Raw genomic sequence first — 23,976 nt, 5'->3', positions numbered from 1 at the left:
GAAAGATTACACTTAACTTTGAATGAACACTTAAGACTTTTTAATGCTGATGCAAATAACAATGATAATCTGAAAGAGAAAGTATTCACGGCAATAACTGCTTATAATAATACCATACATTCTACGACAAAAAAGAGGCCAATTGATTTCATAAATAACTTACTTTCCGAACAAGAACTAAACAAACTCGCGGAAAAATTACAAAAGCAAAAAGAAAATATAATAAATAATATCAATAAAAAAGAAAACAGGGTAAACATACAAGATTTTCAGAATAAATATATAAAGAATCATAGAGTTAAATAAACACAACCAAGATACAAGGGAGTAGACAACTTTAAAGAAGAGGGAAATGACTTAATATCTAAAGATTCAAAATTTAAAAAAGCATACAAGACCCAAGTTAAATTTCAGGATTAATGTGGCGAAAAGTACGATACTTTTAACGATAATAACGGCAATCAATGGACTTCTACAAATAAACAACCTTGAAAACCAATCGGGATACGCTAAAATAAGAATTAGAGAGATAGTGAATCAAACCGCAACGATTAAGCAGATTATAAATAAAATTGAAAATAACTTAGAAAATAATTTCAACCAATATAACAGGAATGATAGGGAAATATTATACGAAGAAATAAAGTCTATTAAAGCAAAAATCAACACATTAATGCCTATAGGAAATAACAGAAAACGCAGAGGACTATTTAATATTGTAGGGACTACATACAAATGGCTCTTCGGAACCATGGACAATGAAGATAGGGAAAACATACTATAACATTTAGAAACAATAGAGAAAAACAATCATAAGATAATAGGAACGGTAAATCATTCCAAAACCAAAAAGTTATTGTAGAAGAAAGATATATTTTCCCTGAAAAAGGATGTATTACAGTTTGAAAAAGTAATACATTTCTCAGAGATAATAATAAAGCAAGACAAAAATATTAACAAATTGGAAGAACTAAAAATACATAAAAATGTAAAATATGCCATAAGCATATTAATAATATTATTATTAGCAATAGGAATATTGATAAAATGTATAGTATATAAGAGAAATAAAAATACGAATTTAAATGTAGAGCTACAAATTCAACCTTTTTCAAATAAGGAAAACACAAGAAAAATAATTGGTCCCATGTCAAGCTCAAAATTATAACTATACTTTTACAATCATAAGCAAGTTTTATAATCACTAGTAATAAAGAAAACTTGGCAGCATTCAATGGAGACCATTGAATCTAGGGGTGGAGGAGTCACATATTGACATACACTCCCTATAAAAGAATAATGAATAAGCAATATTCATTTCAAGATAGACTTCATACACGAACTCTATCTTGAAACGAATCAAATTTACTTACACATTTCTGCTGACCAGGCAAATTCTTCTGGCATGCATGCAGATGTGTGTATGTATGTAAGTATAAGATAAACACATGTATAAGTGCCTGCGCGCACATACAAATTACAATCTACCCTGCCAACCACGGCTACCCGCTTATGACAAATATTCCAATACAACTACACATTTTTTCTCTATACACTAACACCAACGCACATTTTCGGATTATTTTTTGTTTACCTAAATGCGATGAAAAAAAGTTTCTTTCATTTCTTGATTTATTTGAATGAGTGCGAAGGAGAAAACATAATTGTCAATAGTGACAATAGAAAATCTCAAAAAGGGTAATAAAAAAAAACGATTGAAAGACGCATGTCGTTCGTGATCGTACCATCGTAAAGGAGACTCGTACAACAAGAAGGTAAGTAAATGAATTTTATGTGATTTTTTAACAATATTTTGAAAATAATTACTTCATTTATTTTTATAGCATTGGAAATCAGAACTGAATTGGAAGTAGCAGCAGCAGCTATGTATATCATCAGAAGCGGCAAATATCATTTGTTAAGTAATGCTCTGAACACATAACGACGACAGGTCGACAAACGACATCTGTCAAATATTACACACGTTCTTATGGACACTTATTTTGACGACGACACGAAAACACGACTGTAGGCCGACAGTTGTCATTCTCGCTAATTCCTATTTGCCAACGACAGTAGAATGAAGAAGAGAGATGAGGAAGAGTGGTGATGCCACTAATATGTAAAATGTAAAATTGTTCACAGCTCTTACAAACTTGACGTTATTTTACAAATAAAAGCATAAAATAGCTCTATTATATCATTTGTAATAACAATTGATAATTTAAAACAAAAATATATACCTATTTACTTATTTTTTGCATAAAACTAACTTTGAACAAAATATTAAAATTTCATTGAAGTGCAAGATATTAGTATGGCCACAACGTTGTGTACATGCAAAATGAACAGCTGTGTTGTTTTGTTTTCATTTCACTTTCGTACTCTCGTTTGTCGTTTGTCGTCGTTTTGTGTTCAGTAGGTCAGTATGTGAAAAAAGTGTGTTGGACTGCGCAGTCCAAGATAATACGCAAAAATAAATACATACATAAGTACATATGTATTTTATGCGTTTAAGGCGGCCTGCGCAATCCAATAAAATATGTGAAAACTAATGTTTGTTTTATATTTTAAATGATCAAACAATATTTATCTTTTCTTTCCAGATTTTATCACTATTTTTATTTAATTAATCTTTGCTTGCAGAGAAAATTCTATTTGTATTTAATATATTTTATTTTTTCAAATAATATTAATCTTTTCTTTCAGAAATTGTTATCATTTTATACAACTAATCTTTTAGATATTACAAATTCAATGTAATTATGATTTATTTTCAGGTATTTGTCTTTTACAATCTTTTTTCACTCTTTTATTTTCAGGTGTTTGTCTTTTATTTATAATCTTTTTCACTCTTTTAGTTTCAGCTATTAATAATTATTTTCTTTAATTAATCTTTTTTCAGATAAAATTCTGTTTTTAAATTAAAAATATTTTTATTTATGAAATGTTAGCAAAATATTAATTATAATTTTATGTAAATATTTATTAAAATTAATAATTTAAAAATTAAAAAGTTTTCTTTGAAATTTTAATAAATTTTTAAAGTAGGAATCAAAAAAATGCAACCCTGTATCAGCTGTTTAAAATACAACTCTGCATCAGCTGTTTAAAATGCAACCCTGAATCAGCCTTCGATTGGGGATATTAGAGCAGGACAGATATACTTTTTTATATGACACTGCTGAATGAGCGCAACAAAGATGTATGATCACATGTATCTGCCCGGCTTAAGGGTGCCCGCAGAGTGGACGCTTAAAACCGAGCCGAGCGGAAATTCGCGTGTTGCGTAAATGGGAAAATGCGCTCGGCTCGGCTTCAAGCGTTCACTCTGCAGGCACCCTAAGAAACATTCTATATGTTTACCACCACGTTTACTACCATGTTACCCGCTGATTATCTGGTGTTTTACCCGCTCATGGTTGGCAGGGTAAGCAGCACAGTTAGAAAAATAAAGATGAGTAGTAGTTGGAAAATAGACCCAAGCGAAGAAGCTCGTCTTTTTATACTCTCGCAAAAAAGTTGCTAAGGAGAGTATTATAGTTTTGTTCACATAACGGTTGTTTGTAAGTCCTAAAACTAAAAGAGTCAGATATAGGGTTATATATACCAAAGTGATCAGGGTGACGGGTAGAGTTAAAATCCGGATGTCTGTCTGTCCGTCCGTGCAAGCTGTAACGTGAGTAAAAATTGAGATATCATGATGAAACTTGGTACACGTATTTTTTGGCTCCATAAGAAGGTTAAGTTCGAAAATGGGCAAAATCGGCCCACTGCCCCGCCCACAAAATGGCGAAAACCGAAAACCTATAAAGTGACATAACTAAGCCATAAATAAAGATATTAAAGTGAAATTTAGCACAAAGGATCGTATTAGGGAGGGACATATTTGGAAGTAATTTTTTTGGGAAAGTGGGGGTGGCCTCGCCCCCTACTAAGTCTTTTGTACATATCTCGGAAACTACTACAGCCATGTCAACCAAACTCTATAGAGTCGTTTCCTTCAGGAATTTCCATATACAGTTCAAAAATGGAAGAAATCGGATAATAACCACGCCCATCTCCCATACAAAGGTTATGTTGAAAATCACTAAAAGTTCGTTAACCGACTAACAAAAAACGTCAGAAACACTAAATTTTACGAAAGAAATGGCAAAAGGAAGCTGCACCCAGGTTTTTTTCAAAAATTGAGAATGGGTCGCCCACTTATGGACCAAAAACCATATCTCAGGAAATACTCGACCGAAGCGAGCGAGGTTGCGCAACCTTTGCGTTACATTTATATGGAAGGTTGCGTAACCTCGCTCCATCCATATGAATGTAACGCAACCTTGTCTGCATAACCAAATCATACTTAAGTCAGCGCAACCTAAGTGTCAATGGTGGTGTTGGTGGTAAGCGCCTAGAATGTCACGATGTGAACACTGGTTCGAATCTCAACAGAATTTATTTTTAAATTTTTGCTTTTTAACATCGTATACTATACTAATAAATATTTTTTTTTCTTACTAATAGAAAATAAATTTATCACAGCAATATACATATACATAATAAGGGTATTCGTTTAAACGTATAATGTTACCCATCGCATAAATTTATGCAAATACGCAGTGTGTTACATGAACGCACTTCAAATTCCTTGTGTAAATGCCACTTAAATTTGTATTAAACAGCTGTTTGGGTGTCAAAATATTAAAATGCCGAAAGTTAGCGAAAAAGCAAAATTTATTAAACTTTGGGAAAAAGGGTTAGTATTTGATTTGTTAATGTTGGAGCTGTTTGGAAAATATGACGGTAATTGTTTTGCGTCAAGGCTAAATTTTTTAAAGGCGCATATATACATAAATATGAAAATGATTTCAGAAATCCAACGCAAAAAGGGAGATGAAATTATGGAAGACTTTAGCTTTGCATTGGCAGCTGCTGCATATTTTAGATATGGATCTACATTTGTTCATCATTCTGTCCCAAAATCACCCAACTTTTTAATAGATGTATTACCGCATTTGGATGAAAACAGGTTTCGAGAAATTGTGCGAGTCAGCAAAACCACATTTGATTTTATCATTGATCTGATAAAGGATGACGAAGTGTTCAATGGTCCACGTTCGTGTAAACAGTTCCCTATCCAAATGCAATTGGCTGTAGTAATGTACCGCCTGGGTTCATGTGGAGAAGGAGCAACAATTACTAAAATTGCTAGTTTGTTTGGTATTAGCGATGGTGGTGTAATACAGGTGAGCTATTTACATATGTATCGGTTAAGATTTGTGTTTCAACTGTATTTTAAATTTCTCAATAGGTCATGACCAACAGAGTATTTGATGCAATTATTAAAAGGAAAACTCAGTTTCTGTTTTGGCCGGACCCTGTAGAGCGTAGAGCTTTAGTTGTTCAAACACTCAGTGAGCTACCACATTGTGTTGGCTACGTAGATGGAACGGAGATAAAATTGGCGAAAAACCCCACTGTAGATTGTGAAGCATATTTTTCTCGCAAGCATATATATTCACTTAAGGCTCAATGTGTGTGTGACCACAAACTAGTAATTCGTCATATGGTATTGGGGTATCCCGGTAGTGTTCACGACGCTAGGATATACAACAATTGCGAGCTGTCCACAAACGCCACTGAAATGCTAACAGGATCAGAGTGGTTAGCTGCAGACATTGCTTATAAATTAACTTCGAGACTTATTACTCCTTTTAGAATAAACGCAACGGAAGGCACCTTGAATCAACGAATTCTGTTCAACAGAACGTTAGCCAGTACCGAATAAGAATTGAGCATTGCTTTGGTTTATTGAAAGAACGTTTTAATAGCTTGAAAGAACTCAAAATTCAAATAAAGAGTGATAATTCGGTAAAGTTGCATGTCGGTGGATATTAGTTTGTGCGATATTGCACAATATTGTATTAAAAGAAAACGACGGTAGTTTTGATGTTGACGAAGAAAGCATTGGTGAAAACAGTGAAGCCGACGAGCCTGGGGATCAAAACTTACCAACAGTTGAAGGTGCATCTAAGCGCCTTTCATTGTTATCACTAATGGAAACTTAAAAATAAAGTATTGAAACTCATGTTTACATATCTTTAAAATCCATTAATATATGCTTTTATTTACAAGAAAAATAAAAAGTGCTTCTGTGCCTATTTACATTTAGTTACATTCAAATATATGTATTTTGCTATGAGATCTTTTAAATTTGCGAAAAAAGTACCATGTGAAATCTCTTAAAGTTTCACATTTATTTGGATTTTAACTTTAACTCTATTTCAAACATTTTAATGCGTTCTTCAGTTTCAGTTTTTCAATTTCTAGTTTGGTTTCTTTTTCTGATTCAGTTTCAATTCTTTTCATTTCTAATTGATTATTCAGTTCAATTCTTTTCAACTCGACCTCATTCTTTTCTTTTTCTTTTTCTAATTCTATTTTCTTAACTTCTAATTCCAACCTTTTCTCCTGAATAAAAATCAATTTATTGAACGGGGCTTCATCCTTTCTTTTTGGTTTTTTTGTTGAACTTCTAAAGTCCAACAAACTTTGTGGTGTAGAAGTTCCCGCGGCGGCGGCACTGCAATCGCTACTTATAGGTAATATTGGGTCAACTAAATCCTCACAATCGAGCGCACGCAAGTCGTAGGAATCGATGGTATCGTTTAACGAATTATCAGCACAAGGGGAATCAGTCAGTACTTCAATTCTGTCAGTGCTTTCAAAAATTACTCCGGGATTTACATTTTTGCGTTGCCCGAAGATAACTTCCAGTAAGTCAAAGTTGGGACAAGTTTTGTTGACGTGCACTGATACACTTGACTCGTCACCATTAGCGAGTAGCCCAGACCCAGTTTTGGTTTTCCAAGCTGCCGCGGCAACGTACGACGATTTGAGATACCTCATTTTGCTTTTCATAGCTACGCAAAGGACAGATTGAAGTGCCGGTGTATTTTGCTGCAATTTTTCGTAAAACCTTTGGGAGGTCGGTTTCTGGAAGATATGCGTAAATTCGTGTTAAAACAAACATATGTACCTAAACATTTTCACTTTTCTAAAACCCGTACCTCAAAAGATTCTGGACTATCTTTAATTGCGTCGGATACTGCTTGCAACAGCTGCAGGGACTGCGAGTCTGTCCAGCGATGGGACGGTTTCAGCCGTAGGCGCTTTTGCTTTAACTGTTTTATCCTGAAATATAAAACAATTGCAGCAATTAAATAAAATTTATGTTCCGAGTTTCATTCTTACCTTTTCCATTTTAATTTTCACAATAATATTCATCAGCTGGTCGTTCGGAAGGGTTGCTTTTGCAATATCGTAAATTTACAAGCGTTCTTTACACACTGACATTGGTGCGTAATGTGTTTAAATGAATTTCCATATAAGTTGCTACCAGATTTTTACGTGTTCGTAAATATACACGGTTTAAGAGGTTTACGGGGCTTTTACACGTTTAAACGAATACCCTTAATATGTATATACATATACATAATATTGCTGTGATAAATTTAATTTCTATTAGTAAGCAAAAAATTAAAAATAAATTCTGTTGAGATTGTAGCCCGTGTTTTAAAAGGAGGGAAAACAGTACAATATTATCGTGAATACCGAGCACGAAAGAAAGCAGAGCGGGAAAAGGAAAAATTGGAAATGATAGCTGGCAGCCAACCGAGGAAGAGGAAAACATTTGAGGAATATCAGAGAGCGCGTAAAAAGATTCAACGTCTGCTGTTTCATCAATCTCTGCGGGAGCATCTATAACTACTGATGAATCAGCGATCGTCAATTCACCGATAACTGCTGGGCTTTCAACGCGTGTTGATGGATTACAAGAGATATATGGATACGCTGCATATTCCCTTCCGCAACGAAGAGACAGAACTTCTTTCCGAATTAAAATTCCTTCATTTAGACTTTGCTTTATAAAATGTGAATAATAAAATTATAAAATGTGGATTTAAGTTTTCTTTCATAGAAAATGTTATGCATTTCTGAACACCGCTAAGAAGTATAACTTCTTCCGCGCATAGGGACTCCACGCACCTTTTTATTTTACATAGTCCTGAATACAGTTAAAATAAACGAAAATACAATTCAATACTCAAAGTACACAAACTGATCTAATATAATTAATTTTACAGCAAAATAAAAAAAATATGTAAATGACGGATAATGAAATCTCGATTATCACTTTATCATGCGACACTATAAAATGTTCGGCAACACCCGAACTTAGCTCTTTCTTATTTGTTATTTTTAACCCTATTGCGAAAGTATAGAACTAAGCAAAGAAGATTGGTTTCTGTATTATTAACTCTGCAACATACACCTAAAACTATATAAAGGGTGATTTTTTAAGAGCTTGATAACTTTTTTAAAAAAAAAAACGCATAAAATTTGCAAAATCTCATCGGTTCTTTATTTGAAACGTTAGATTGGTTCATGACATTTACTTTTTGAAGATAATTTCATTTAAATGTTGACCGCGGCTGCGTCTTAGGTGGTCCATTCGGAAAGTCCAATTTTGGGCAACTTTTTCGAGCATTTCGGCCGGAATAGCCCGAATTTCTTCGGAAATGTTGTCTTCCAAAGCTGGAATAGTTGCTGGCTTATTTCTGTAGACTTTAGACTTGACGTAGCCCCACAAAAAATAGTCTAAAGGCGTTAAATCGCATGATCTTGGTGGCCAACTTACGGGTCCATTTCTTGAGATGAATTGTTGTCCGAAGTTTTCCCTCAAAATGGCCATAGAATCGCGAGCTGTGTGGCATGTAGCGCCATCTTGTTGAAACCACATGTCAACCAAGTTCAGTTCTTCCATTTTTGGCAACAAAAAGTTTGTTAGCATCGAACGATAGCGATCGCCATTCACCGTAACGTTGCGTCCAACAGCATCTTTGAAAAAATACGGTCCAATGATTCCACCAGCGTACAAACCACACCAAACAGTGCATTTTTCGGGATGCATGGGCAGTTCTTGAACGGCTTCTGGTTGCTCTTCACCCCAAATGCGGCAATTTTGCTTATTTACGTAGCCATTCAACCAGAAATGAGCCTCATCGCTGAACAAAATTTGTCGGACGTAAAGCGCGAAACACATTTCGAACCGAACACTGATTTTGGTAATAAAATTCAATGATTTGCAAGCGTTGCTCGTTAGTAAGTCTATTCATGATGAAATGTCAAAGCATACTGAGCATCTTTCTCTTTGACACCATGTCTGAAATCCCACGTGATCTGTCAAATACTAATGCATGAAAATCCTAACCTCAAAAAAATCACCCGTTACTTGTATAACTATGACCGCATGTATGCCATATGTATGTACAAGTATGTCTAGAAATTTAATTTTGGCGGTACGAATAAACCGAAGAACATAGAAATTGTAATATGCAAATATTTAACAACAGTGACATTTATATAAATGTATCTATATATGTATGTTTATACTCTCTCTCTCTTTGATGTTTGCTTTATAATTTTTATTGCGGCTATTACTTCCTTTGAGCAATCCAGCTTACTGATTTAAGAAGCAGAAGAAGTATTGCTGGAAAATTTACAAGTAAATACTTGAATACTGCGATAATATTATCTTTTTAGTGAGTGGTTGCATAAACGAAGGTAAGTATAATACCAAATTTTGCTCACTTCCTTTTGTTTTTTAATATCGGTTTTTTTAATGTATGTATACCGTATAAAAAAGTATTTGAAATCCGGTTAAATGAAATGTTGCTTAAACGGTTTTGAATGCAACCGTAATTACTAGCAAACATACATGTGTACATATATACATAAAAATTAAAACCAAACAAGTAAGGAAGGGCTAAGTTCGGGTGTCACCGAACATTTTATACTCTCGCATGATAAAGTGATAATCGAGATTTCATTATCCGTCATTTACATATTTTTTTAAACGTGATACCTCAGCTCAAATACCGTATTTGTGTAAAGTTTTATTCCGTTATCATCATTGGTTCCTAATGTATATATTATACAGAGAAGACATCAGAAGGAATTCAAAATAGCGTTATAATGGAAGAAGGCGTGGTTGTGAACCGATTTCACCCATATTTCATATATATCATCAAGGTGCTAAGAAAATATTATATACCGAATTTCATTGAAGTCGGTCGAGTAGTTCCTGCGATATGGTTTTTGGTCCATAAGTGGGCGACGCCACGCCCATTTTCAATTTTTATTAAAAGCGTGAGTGCAGCTTCCTTCTGCCATTTCTTCCGTAAAATTTTGTGTTTCTGACGTTTTTTGTTAGTCGGTTAACGCACTTTTAGTGATTTTTAACATAACCTTTGTACGGGAGGTGGGCGTGGTTATTATCCGATTTCTTCAATTTTTGAACTGTATATGGAGATGTTTGAAGGAAATGACTCTGTAGAGTTTGGTTGACATAGCTATAGTAATTTCCGAGATATGTACAAAAAACTTAGTAGGGGGCGTGGCCATGCCCACTTTTCCAAAAAGATTACTTCCAAATATGCCCCTCCCTAATGCGATTCTTTGTGCCAAATTTCACTTTAATATCTTTATTTATGGCTTAGTTATGACACTTTATAGGATTTCGGTTTCCGCCATTTTGTGGGCGTGGCAGTGGGCCGATTTTGCCCATCTTCGAACTTAACCTTCTTATGGAGCCAAGAAATACGTGTACCAAGTTTCATCATGATATCTCAATTTTTACTCAAGTTACAGCTTGCACGGACGGACGGACGGACGGACAGACAGACATCCGGATTTCAACTCTACTCGTCACCCTGATCACTTCGGTATATATAACCCTATATCTGACTCTTTTAGTTTTAGGACTTACAAACAACCGTTATGTGAACAAAACTATAATACTCTCTTTAGCAACTTTGTTGCGAGAGTATAAAAATGGAAACGATACAACTCACTTTGATTTCCCTTAGGCGGTTTTGGGTTGTAAAAAAAAAGTGAGTGTGAGTGTTGTCCAGTTCCTTCTCTTGGTTGGATGCCAGCTGTTTCTTCCGCCTTTCTCTTATCTGATTTTTTCCTTTTTTGATTCTTGTTAGAACTCGCGCCCGTATAAATTATTGTGTGTTTGTTTTTTAGTTAGTTTTAGTTATTTCAATTTAGTTCGCGCCCGTTTGGTTTTTTTGTTTTTTTTTTTTGTCCCTTAATTTTGTGTAACAAGCACTTCGTACTGTATATATTAATTTTCTATCACTTGTGTAATTGTTTGTATTTGAGCATATCTTCAAGGCCCACAGCAGTGAATGTATTTTATATTTCCACAAGATTTTAAATTTTTAGGATTACTTATTATTATTCTTTTGTTTAAGCTTTCAGTCACTTTCTATGTATGTTAGGCTGATGAAAGCCGCTACCAAAAAAAATTAAAATTTTTTTTCTATTTAATGAATCTGTTTTTTTTTTTTTTTTTTATTTGCAGATTGACTTTTACATTTAACAAAACTGGATAACTGGGACACTGAAACAAGAATTTGGATTGTCCGCCGCTATCACGCACTGGAGTCCGTAGTTTCGGTTCAAAGAGAGTATACGCGCACGTTTGGCGGCAATCCTCCGAGCAGATGGACCATAATGAGACTTGTAAACAATTTTGCCGAGCATGCGACAGTCAACAGAAGACCTTACCATCGAAACCCTTCAGTTCGAACGGAGGAAACAATCGCTGCTGTAGCTGCCGCCATACAAAACAATCCGCGTGTTTCGACAAGAAGCTTATCTGCTTAAATGGGTGTGAGCAGACAGTCATTACAGTCAATTATGCACAAAGATTTGGACTTATTCCCATATAAAATTCAAATGGCCAACAAACTGAACGCTGCAGATTTGCCGATTCGCTTGGAATTTTTCCAGAAGATGCTTCAAATGGTGGAAGAGGATGGAAACATGTTGAACTGTCTTTTCATGTCTGACGAGGCCCATTTCGATTTAAACGGCAACATAAACAAACAAAATTGTCGAATATGAAGTGCTTCCAACCCACAGATACTCCATGAGACGGAATTGCATCTACTTCGTGTGGTGTGCAGTTTCATCACGCTGCATTGTCGGGCCCTACTTCCTCGAAGAAAATGGTCACACCGTTACGGTTACTGGAGATCGTTACTTGAGCATGTTGAGAGAGTTTTTCTATCCAGAATTACGCCGAATGAGAATTTCTTTCCACTCTGTGTGGTTTCAGCAAGATGGTGCAGCTTCTCACATAGCCCAACCTGTTATGACAGAATTACGACGAAAATTTCCCAATAATGCGAGCTCTGGCACATCGAATGAAACAACTGCACTTTTGAGCATTTAAATCAATTTGGTTTATTGGAGATACCTCCATAAATCAGTGTAGTAAAAGTGCTTTCAGATTATGTAGATCCTTATGGATAATATTTTGAAAAACAAAATCAATTTTCGATGATTAATATTTGTTGTTGCTCTCTAATCTCGAAATATAATAGGCAAATATATTAATTTTCGCATATAACATCGCCAATCATATGGAGTACAGTCTGCTGGATGTTTCAAAATTTTGATATTAGTTATATTAGGGCTAGGTGAAGTTTTTACTTAATATAAGATACTCAGGCATAAAGATATACTTTTGTCTGTAAAACACGATCCTTTAATTTATATGACTTATGGTTGGTAAGAAAAGCATTGACCCGATTGAACCCATTTGTGGCACACATATGTACATGCCATTATCAGAAAAGGATTATCCCTGAATTTCAAGTATATATCTGTAGGATCGCCTATTAATTAAAGTTTTCTTACTACATATTTTCCATCCGCTTAAGTAAGAGTGTCGCGGGTAGTGACTGATGACTGTGGTCGTGTCCGTGTTGTCAGAGATCAGACGTCATTAGTAAGTGTGTCGACTACGTGTTGTCCTGATATCGCTTCCCTCAATTGGCCATCCTGTTCTTTCATTCGACCCGAAAGAAAGATTCCATTTTTTCCATGAATTCCGCGAGGGTAGTAGTACTCCCGGGTCCTTCATGATCTCCAACTTTCGCTACTTCGTATCTTCCTTGTTTCAACTGCATAATAATCTTATACCGTCCGAGATATTTTGGTTTTAGCTTCAGCCCAGATCCGTACTGTGTACATTTGATTGTTACCAGTTCGTGGATTTTGTACTCAACTTCAGCTATGCGTCGAGTATTATAGGTTTTGTAATTTTCCTCTTTTAATCGAGCTTGGTTCTTTTTTTCCTGAAGGCTTTTTACGTGCTCTGAATCGATTTCTTCTGTAGCCAAGTTATTTAAAAGCTCTTGCAGATTCGGCATTTTGGGCACTCGCATTTCTAATCTAGTTAATATTTTAAGCGGCTATATTTTTGTGCCACGAGGTTGAGTGTTATTTATCGTCTGTTGTATGCGTTCCATATGTTTATACCATTCACCCGGACTTTCGCTGCGTATCATAAGTATTACGATTTGGTGTATTCTCTCAACCTCTCCGTTCCCCTTGGAACACCCGCGGTAATTGTTTATTGCTGAGTACCTTCTTTCTCACAATACCCTTAGAAAAGGTAAGACTTAAATGCTGAACATCCGTCACTAATAAGACGTCTCGGATTTCCAATCACCGATGGCTGCTTCCTAAGTTTACCAACTACCGCCTCTGCTTATGTGGTCTTTGTTGGATAAAGCCAAACAAGTTTGGAGAATGTGTCGTTAACCACCACTAACAATTATAACATTTCTTCAACATTTCCATGACTCTGTATATGTGCCATACTTATCACTTCCTTCTCCATGAGTGTACCACAATCAATTCCTTGGTGGGTTGTTTGTGTAATATAGCGTATTTCCTAAAGTAATCTTCATATTCGTCCTTTTCCAAAATCTTCCGCACAGCTCTGACCCAATTATCTTCTTCTTGAGCTTGCTTCAGTCGGTGTTGTAAGAAGTCTTCCACGAGTAAACAGGAAACTATCCTTAATGCGTCTACATGCCTCATTTTAGTGCCACTTCGATGCTGTATTTCGTAATCAATATCTTTCAGATGTGTTGTCCAGCGTGAAACTCTCAATGAAAGGTCTCGGTTCTTCATCTTCATGGCAAACGCGTTCTAATCGGATGCTTTTAGGAATTTAATGCCTAACGAAGCTAAGGCTTTGAATTATTACGAGTGTTAAAATTCCTCACATTGTTTCACCTTCCGACTCATATACTGCATCTATTCCCCTGTACTGCAACATATCCGAATTTCGAAGCGTCTGTATGTACATCCGTTACCGCTTCCGGATTATACAATATTAAAACTGGAGCGTTGATTAGTGCTGTTTTTAGTTAGTCTTATTTCAATTGTGGCGTAACTTTCGATGAATCGCCTGAAATATGACGTCAGTCCAAGCAATCGTTGCGTAGCTTTTTTATCACGTGGCAGCGGGAAATGTTTGATGGCGTTCGTCTTCGCTTCGTATACTTTTATGCAGCTATTCTGGAAGATGTAACCCAGAAACTCGAATTTCCTCACCAAAATTGACACATTTTCCAGTTGATTCGCAATCCACCAGCCGCAGCTGTTTTCAACACAATTTCTAAATTCTTGATACCATCGTATTCGTCTTTTAAGGGAATTATCAGGTCATCCATATACGCGATCACGATTCCATCCCTCTCTGAATATGGCTACAATGAATTTTGAAAACACTGCTATTGAATTACAAATTCTAAACAAAAACTCATATTGTCAACTTCCCGTAACTAATGACGTATATTTGTGGACTCGGAACTTACAGATAGGTGAAAAAACCCATACACTAAATCAAGCGTCGTATATAATATGTATATTGGCACCTTGCAAGCACTAGTGGCACTTGCTGCTTTTGAAACTAATGGTGTGCTGCTATGCTGCTCTCTCATCTATTCACTGGTTGCTTTTGCTTTATAAAGTTTTTTTTCACCAAAAGAAAAGGAGAATTTGTAGGATGGACCTTAATCAAACGCACTCGTAAATAAATAATTGTATTATTATTTTAAAGATTTCTTATTACAAATTTTCTGTCCGCTTAAGTAAAGCTCCCAATACACTACACCAGCATGCTGGCGCAATCACCTGATGGTGACAGTTGATTGGTCATGTATGTACTTGTGCTACTCGTATGATTGCACCATCTGCTATGTATATTGGTACCTTGCAAGCACTCAACTACTTCATCTATCAATGGCATAGGAAAATTGTCCGTAATTATCTTTGCACTCAGTCTCCTATAGTCGCAACATATCCTCTTTTCATTGTTCATTTTGGGCACGAGTACAATTGGTGATGTGTATTCCGATGTGCTAGGTTTAATGACCCCTTCTTTTAACCATTGTCCAACTTGTTCATCGACCAAAAACTTATCTGTGTGGTATACCCGCCTCGGCCTCTCATATACTGGCTCTTGGTCTCTCAATATAGTTTTCATCTCCACAGGTAATTCCACGTTCTTTGCTGGTTGATACTCGCTTATTAACTAATTTATCTTCAACACCTTTGTAATGGTGCTTAACTCGCACTAGAAGCGAGATGAATATTTATAAATTCTCCGACCATCTCACCGATGCGATTCTTATTTTGTTCTATACTGTTCTCTATAACGGCCCCATTTATGGCACCATTCAACACCTCTCACAGCACTATCGTGCCCTCCAGCACCACTTGTCTCCGCTAAGTCATACCCATAGCACTCATTATGTGTTCCTTCATAACATCCTTTGACACCTCACCGTGGCCACGCAATTCATCAACTACGTCCACGTGTCCTATGGTACCAACTTCTTCTGCGCTCGCGTCAGATGGAACTTCTATGGTACAAACACCTCTGTCGGTTACCTCTAATTCCTTTGTCTGCTTCGGCTTTTTCTTGCAAATTTTCTTCAGTCATAATCAAATTTACTTGCTTCAGGATATCTTTCCCTATCACGACGTATTTTTTTTTTTTTTTTCCAAAATTATTTTATTTACTGTATCTGCTTTTTCTTAAAGTCTAACAATAAGTAATGAAATCTTAAATCTATTTAAAAACTAGACAGACTCAAGCAAGTGATTGAGCTGTTTTGGTGTTACGTCGCTCTTTAATACGCAGGCATATCTCTTCTTTTAAGTCGTGTTTGATCGCAGGAATGTACCAAAGCATTAGCCAAAGGGTTTGGGTGATCTCGGAGTTTAGATATATATTTAATTCTGCTGTCTTCTACTTCTTTTTTTGCCATAGGAATACCAAGGTCTTTATGGATATTTTCGTTACGCATGTACCATGGTGAACACGTGATTAGTCTAAGCATTTTTGATTGGAACCTTTGTATTAGATCAATATTAGTTGCACAGGTCGTACCCCACAGTTGAATGCCTTACATCCAAATCGGCTTTATGACCGCATTATATAAGAGCACTTTGTTGTCTAGACTAAGTTTGGAGTTTTTATTTAAAAGCCAACTTAAATTTGCAGCTCTAATCTTCATACATGTTATTCTACTAGATACGTGTTTTCTCCACGTGAGCCTTCTATCTAGGTGAATACCAAGATATGTTACTTCGTTCGCTTGGGGTACTAAGATATTGTTTATTTTTACTGCCGGGCACATCTTTGGTCTTAGCGAGAATGTAATGTGCTTACACTTCTGTTCATTCACATTTATACGCCAGTTCGCTAGCCATTCTTCGACAGAACTTAAATGCTCCGCTAATATTCTTGATGCTAAAATGTGGCATTTGTTACGGCTCACTATTGCTGTATCGTCAGCAAAAGTTTAAGTTAATAGATTTTTAGCTGTTGGAAGATCTGCTGTATATATAATGTTTAGTGTTGGGCCTAAAACACTGCCCTGGGGTACACCAGCCCTTATCTGACGTTCATCAGATATGAAATCTCCCACTTTTACCATAAATTTTCTATTTTTTAAATAAGACTCCAATATTTTATACAATTCTAAAGATAGAATTTTTTTAATCTTATATAAAACACCTTCGTGCCACACCTTATCAAACGCCTGAGCTACATCTAGAAATATTGCTGAACAGTACTTCCTGTGCTCAAATGCTTCCCTTATCTCGTTAGTAATTCTATTTACTTGCTCTATTGTGCCATGTTTCGCACGAAATCCGAATTGATGTTATTTTCGTGTAGGAAAGGAGACATCTTTGATAGTAATACTTTTTCAAATACTTTTGAAAGACAGGGTAGAAGACTGATTTGTCTGTATGAAGACGGCTGTGTTAAGTCTTTCCCAGGTTTATCTATCAAGATAATCTGCGACTTTTTCCATGAAATTGGATAGTATCCGAAACTAAGAATTGCATTGAAGAGCAAAGAGAGCACCTCTACAACAATAATTGGTAACTCAATTAGCATTTTTGGGGAAATTTTATCACGTCCCAGCGACTTTTTTGGATTAAGTTCTTTGATGATACCAATGATTTCAGAAGGTGAAGTCATAAGAGGCTCGAGCGACTCTTTAGCTGTGTTGGGTACGATTGACAGCTTAAAGTTGTTCTTTGGCAAGTTGGGTTGAAATACCTTTTCTAGATGATTTGCAAAGCAATTAGCCTTTTCCTCGTCACTTCGAGCCCAATTTCCTCCCAAGTCTCGTATAGGCATGTTGGAGTCAGTTGGTGGCTTCATGGACTTTTGGGCTTTCCAAAGGGAATTTTGCTTGTTTGAATTCGGACACAGCTTCTTTATATACATTTCGGTGTTTAATTCTTCCTCACGTTTAAGCACGTTTTTTAATTTACGTACAGCAGATTTTAATTGAAGCTGAGTTGAAGGGGAAAGATTTATCTGCCATTCACGTCTTGCACGCCTTTTTACATTTACAAGCATTTCTATTTCTCTATTAGAGATTTTTCTGAAACCAAGCGGCTTATAGCCAGAGATAAAGAGAAGTCCATGGAAGTGAGAGAACAATTGCTAAACGTCAAAACCACCTAAACTTTGACAGTTGACTGGATTGAGGAGGTTTTGACGTTTAGCAATTGGAAACGAGCGATGGCCAGATTGAAATCTTACCAAAAAAATATGAAAACGGAGGGATTTGTTGCATCGTTCAAGGCCACTTATAAAAAATGTTAAGCAATGAAAATTAAATAAATTTATGAAATTGAAAGGTATTTGATGAAACGTTTTGTAATGTGATGCATCATAGTATTATATTCAATGGAAATTTATTAATAACATTTATTGATTAAGAGCTAAAAAGCTTAAATCCTTTTATTGGGTATTGAAAGTTCAAAAGTCAATTGTTCTAATATACTTTAAAAAGATTTAAATAGTTTCTCCATATAATAAATAACCACTATATAGTAGTTTTTATTCGTACTAAATGTTGGGTGTTTTAATTAAAAAGGCCCAAAAATTTTTATTTTGTTCGATCTGGCCATAATGGAAAATGTTATAAAAAACGCTTATTTTGAGGCGCTCTCACACTGGAATAAGTTGGGAATCCCATTGTCCCTGTTATAGCTTTTGTTTGGTGTTGCTAAGACAGCTGCGCTGGTTATTATATCATTGACTTCTCTTATACTTTCGTCAATATCTCTTCCTGTATTTATTTTGTACTCAATATTAATGTGGCTACTGACGTATTTTCTATATTTTAGCCAATTTGTTTTATAAGAAGTTAGACCCACTTTTGGATTAACGAATATGGGTTGTTCACATATTTTTATTAGTACCGGAGAGTGATCAGAAGATAGATCAGTACATGTATCTGCTGTTATGTGCGATTTATCTATATTTTTGATTACAGACGTAATAACTTAAATCACACTCATTAACGACTTGAAACTTGATATCCAGAAGTATGTTGTCAATAACCATTGAGATGACAAAACTACGATACAATGATACAATCTGTCCTGCAGTAGGGCTTTTCGTCCACTAGCTACTAACCTCAAACTTTCAAAATTTTGTCTAAGTTCCTCCACCGTCAATGCTAAAATCTGTTCACGGTTCATTGTCTTACAATGCTCTTACAAATTCAATATCAATACAAAATATTATTATTATAATACGAAAAGTTAATTTGATTAAAAGTAAATCAAATTAATGGGATTACAAAATAAATTAAACTTCACTTGAATTATAATATTAAAGTATAATAATTATAAAATTATGCGGCCTCATTTTATTTGCCTCAACTGTACCTTCTAAAATTGTCTTTTTTTGGGGTTACCGCTACAGTACTCTAATAAGATTTTAAGCATTATGGTCCGTATCCAGCTCTTAAGTAACTGCTCAAGAAAAAATGCATTAGGGGTATTCTCTTGCTCTTGCAAAACCTTTGCACGGTGCACGAATTGCAGATTTTTCCACCTAATGCAACGGCACAACAACAAACACACGTAGAAAATAATTTACAAGGGCTGTAAAATATGTCAGACCAAAATTCATGTTAATTTTCTTGAAATGACACGTAAAAAATTAATTGCAACTCTGTGCTAGCTGTCCTTTTATTTAAATACATATTTTGATGTTAAATTGTTGAGGAAAGTAAATTACAAATATATTTTATAATTTCTATTTAAATTATAAAGATTTGTCACAGTTTTTTTGTTAAGAATGAATGCACATGATGGGCCAATTCACAATAGCCATGCACAATAGTCATTTACAATAAATTGACCGAATCAGCCGTTCATATATCACTAGATTCTGCAATGGGTGCTCTCGTGCCCTCGAGCAAGAGAATCCCCCTATAATTTCTTCAAGTAATTTTGACAGCTGGTTACGATTACACATTATAAAAGCAAGAAGAATAAAGAAAGAAAATAAACTTTGTGTGCAATATGTACATATGTACGTACATATGTATATATGTATCTAGTACCATAAATATTTTCAATGCGGTTTAATGAATGTTGTTGATGATTGGTAAATTTTATATAGCATTTCAAAATGAACTATACTATATAATAATGATTTTAACAAATTTAGGATTAATTTAACGATTATTTCCTTCATGAAAAAATCGTTGATTAATTGTTTCTTCGCAAAACCAGGATTGCCAAATACCCATTTTATTGAAAAAATGTATTAAAAATGAGTGCTAGATTTCTTTAGAGCTGCATGATAGCACAGAAAAAAGAGTTAAGCGTTTTTTATATAAAGTTTTTACATTTCTTGAGAGCTGAATCCTAAGCTTTATTGCGGAATCGCATATACCTGTATACAAGTAACTATAACATTATACATATGTGCTAAATAAAAAAGTTCAAACGAAATTTATGTGTTGCCTTAAACGTTGCTATGCATTATTGCTGCTTTTGAAACTAACGGTGTGCTGCTACGCTGCTCTCTGCAACTTACGCTGTGCTGACTTGATGGTCTCTAAAACTTACGGTTTGCTGCTACAGTCACTGCCAGGGATAATGGGATGCCCAACTAATTCCAGTGTGAGAGCGCTTCAAAATAAGCGTTTTTTATAACATTTTCCATTATGGCCAGATCGAACAAAATAAAAATTTTTGGGCATTTTAAATTAAAATACTCAACACTTATTACGATTGCATATTATTATATATTGGACTTTTAATATATGGCGAAACTACTTAATTCCTTTTTTATGATTTTATGGTATATTAAAACAACTGACTTTCGATCTTTCAATACTTAATAAGGTGAATTAAGCCTATTAGTTCTCAATTAATAAATGTTTTTAATCATTTGTAATAGAAAATTAATTCTATTATGCAATAAATTACAAAACGTTTCATGATATATATTTAAATTTCACATTTTATTTGATTTTAATTGTTTTAAATTTTTATTAGCGATCTTGAGCGACGGCAACAAATTCCTCTGTAAAATATACTTAAAATAGTAAAGTGGATAGCATAACACGGCAACACTCTCTTGCCTTTTCAAAGGCATTTTGCCGTTTTAGTAGTAGAATATTAAGGAAACCCTAATGAAGTGCTTGGCGTTTTGCCCTGAGTCTCCGTCATTCTATAACATTCTTAATGTAATTTCTGTCATTCTATAAGCTTTTGCCTGTGTATGTGTGAGTGAAAATTATAGGATTTGTTACTTGTAGGTTTATACAATGTTGATGACTGTGCTCATATTTTGTTAAGTTGGTCGTTATTAGTAAGTGTGTCCACTACGTGTTATCCTATTATCGATTCCCATACATTTTACACATAGACCGAAATTTTTTGTCAAAAGTTCACTATATGTTCTGAGGTCGACATATTCGGTACTTATGGGCTTATACAATTTTTGTTGGATTTGAACAATTTTTGATCATAAGGTGGCATACTCTAAAGAAATCATTTCTGAAAAGTTTTATTCCGTTATTTTGATTACTTCTTGATTTTACTCTGGAAAGTGAAAGAATCAGATGGAATTTAAAGATGTTTTATATGAAAAGTATTCGTGGTTGTAGACTGATTCCGCCCGTTTTCAATCTGTAACATAAAAATTTCAGGGGAATATTAACCCCAACCTAAGCGAGGCCACTGCAGGTTTTTATAATTTTCGGTAGACTTTTTATCAGATAAAAGAATATACTTATATACAACTAATAGAATACTCGTACTGGTCATAATTAATATAAGTTGATAATGACAAAAAATTTATTTTAAACCATTCAGTTCTGTCGAAAAATGAATATTGAATCCTTTCGCACGATTTTTTGAAATAAAATTTTGCCAACACTTGAGGGTATTTCCCAGTTGGACGAATATGAAATGTTCGGTTACACCCGAACTTAACAATTCCTTACTTATTTTGTAGTAGTTTTATGTGGTATGTCAGGTTTAAAAACTTGAGGAACAGTTTTCAATGCACTCATTATTAACATCCGTTAATTTGCCATAAAAGTCGATATGTGTATCATATGGCTAGATACAACGTGTTGTTGTTGTTTTTCTTTTGCAAATATAACAGAACATAACTTTATCAATGTATCTACACCACTTTTACATTTGTTACATGCCAATCCAATATCTTTTGTATCTTTCTGCCTTGACGATAACTTAATATACTTCTAAGGCTAATGCAAACTATTGAGCATAAACACAAGTTTGTTCTTTTTGGGATTCTATATAAGAGGGAGTCTTCGATGTAAAACATAACTTTTAAAAGTATGCAGACCTTCTTTTGAAAGGTTAATTTAAAATTTGACATATCTTCCTTAGAAATTCTTGAAGGAGTATAGCGAGTCACACCTGGTACTATGATGACAACAATTTCCATTAACTTTCTTCAATTTCTATTGTTACAAGGCACCTGTGATTATTTTATTTGTCTATTTTTTATACCGAATCCTCATTTTCACAAACTTTGATATTTATCAATAGAAGATATTTGACTGCAGGTTCAAACTTATTCGGAGGTGTGTCTCTTATATTATACATTTACCTACCCATATACATATTTACTTACCCTATAAACATTAAAAAAATGAAGCCAATAGTTACACATTAGTGTTCAAATTATTAAGCGAAAATTTTTTCAAGGAAATGCAATTTTCTTTCAAAAACTAAATTAATTTGAGCCAAAGGGCTTATAATGATTTATTTAATATATTCGAGCAAAAATATAGGTATAGAATTTTAATTAGAGATAGAATAATCAGAACAAGCACATTGCCTTCCCTTACAAAAGATGATTTTACCTACATACATACCTACAAAATTAAAATAGTCTTAACAATTTTACACTCCGAGCTAACAATAAATTGTTAGAAAGAATCAAGCTGAGTAGAAAATATACGTATTTTAAAGTTAACAAATATTTTCATGATTTTACCTGCCAACATTGAGTTAAATATTACAGCTGGAAAATAGTGATGGAAGTAGAGAATACGGCCCATTGTCCAAAAAGGTACATAATGTGTAATCCATCCGGTGAATAACCAAAAGGCTGCATTTAATATTGTCTGCTGTTTTTCTTGTTTGCCTTTAATAAATAAAAAAAATAACTAACTTGTATTAGAATATTTATCTATCTTTAAAAAGAGGTTCATATTTCCCCTAAAGAAATTGTTGCGAATGAAATGTACTATAGTCGTACTATAGTTCAAAACTGTGTTTGATACATGCCACACTTTTTTTTTAGTTTGACTTGCAGTTAAACTAAAATTTTGTACCCAAATTTCCTTAGGCGTTATTACACTTCTAGTGATTTCAAATATAACTGTATTTTTTTTTACGGTTTGACTTCTTCATACTATGGCATTAAATGGCCGAATGGAATGTTTACACTAAATGTGTTGTTGGGGTTTGTATATCTATTTACAACTTACATCGAGCAGCAATTAGACGATTATAAAAAATCAACCAACCAAATTACTGTAATTGGTATACATACATATGTACCTTTAATAGATTTTGTTATATTCAATAAGTACATAGTATTACACGTATTTCCTACTCGAGAAGGTTACGAAGACGTTGAGTTCATCTCTTTATAACTATATGTATGTAGATTAACCCGATATACTATACATATATAGCCATCTAACGTTTTAAATTTGAATTATCCATATTTCGACATTGGAAACGTCAAATACCATTCGGAAAGCGACAGATATTCAGTAAAAAGTCTAAAATTTACGAAATGGGTCGCTATTCACTATTCTACAGTTCGCAGATTGGGCAGAGATCGGTTGCCCGAGGATGGTCAATTTTACCACCTCAATGGTTACTTTAACAAGCAGAATTATCGCATTTGCGGCACAGAAAACCCGCACGTAATCGTCGAGAAGCCAATGCACCCAGAATCACTGGATGGTGCGGATTTTGGTCTTGTGGAATCATCGGCCCATTTTTCTTCGAAAATGAAGAAGGAACCGTAACCATCAATGGTGAGCGATATCGCGCAATGTTAACTTCAAGCAAATTAAAGAGGAAGACTTGGACAACATTTGGTTGTGGCCCACCCTATAGAACCTCATATCGATATTGCGTAAAGATAGAATAGTTTTATTACATTTAGTATTGTTATGACTTTAATTGAAATACTCTCCCAACATGTTGCTATAGAGT

General features: G+C 34.6%; 1 protein-coding gene across 11 annotated transcripts in view; it reads right to left on the bottom strand.

Moving 5' to 3' along the window:
* Positions 1-23,976, bottom strand: part of LOC105227653 (protein O-mannosyl-transferase 2) — a 233,343-nt gene that overhangs the window by 63,961 nt on the left and 145,406 nt on the right. For all 11 annotated transcript variants that reach the window (XR_007421881.1, XR_007421880.1, XR_007421879.1 and 8 more), the window contains one exon: positions 22,739-22,888. Coding sequence is in view for 7 of the 11 variants with exons in the window: in XM_049449965.1 (XP_049305922.1) it covers positions 22,739-22,888 (150 nt within the window). In the remaining 4 variants the exon portion in view is untranslated. The remainder of the gene's footprint in view (positions 1-22,738; positions 22,889-23,976) is intronic.

Source organism: Bactrocera dorsalis, chromosome 2 (genome assembly GCF_023373825.1).
Source record: "Bactrocera dorsalis isolate Fly_Bdor chromosome 2, ASM2337382v1, whole genome shotgun sequence".
Classification (NCBI taxonomy): Eukaryota; Metazoa; Arthropoda; class Insecta; order Diptera; family Tephritidae; genus Bactrocera; species Bactrocera dorsalis.
This window is presented reverse-complemented; position numbering and strand designations above follow the sequence as displayed.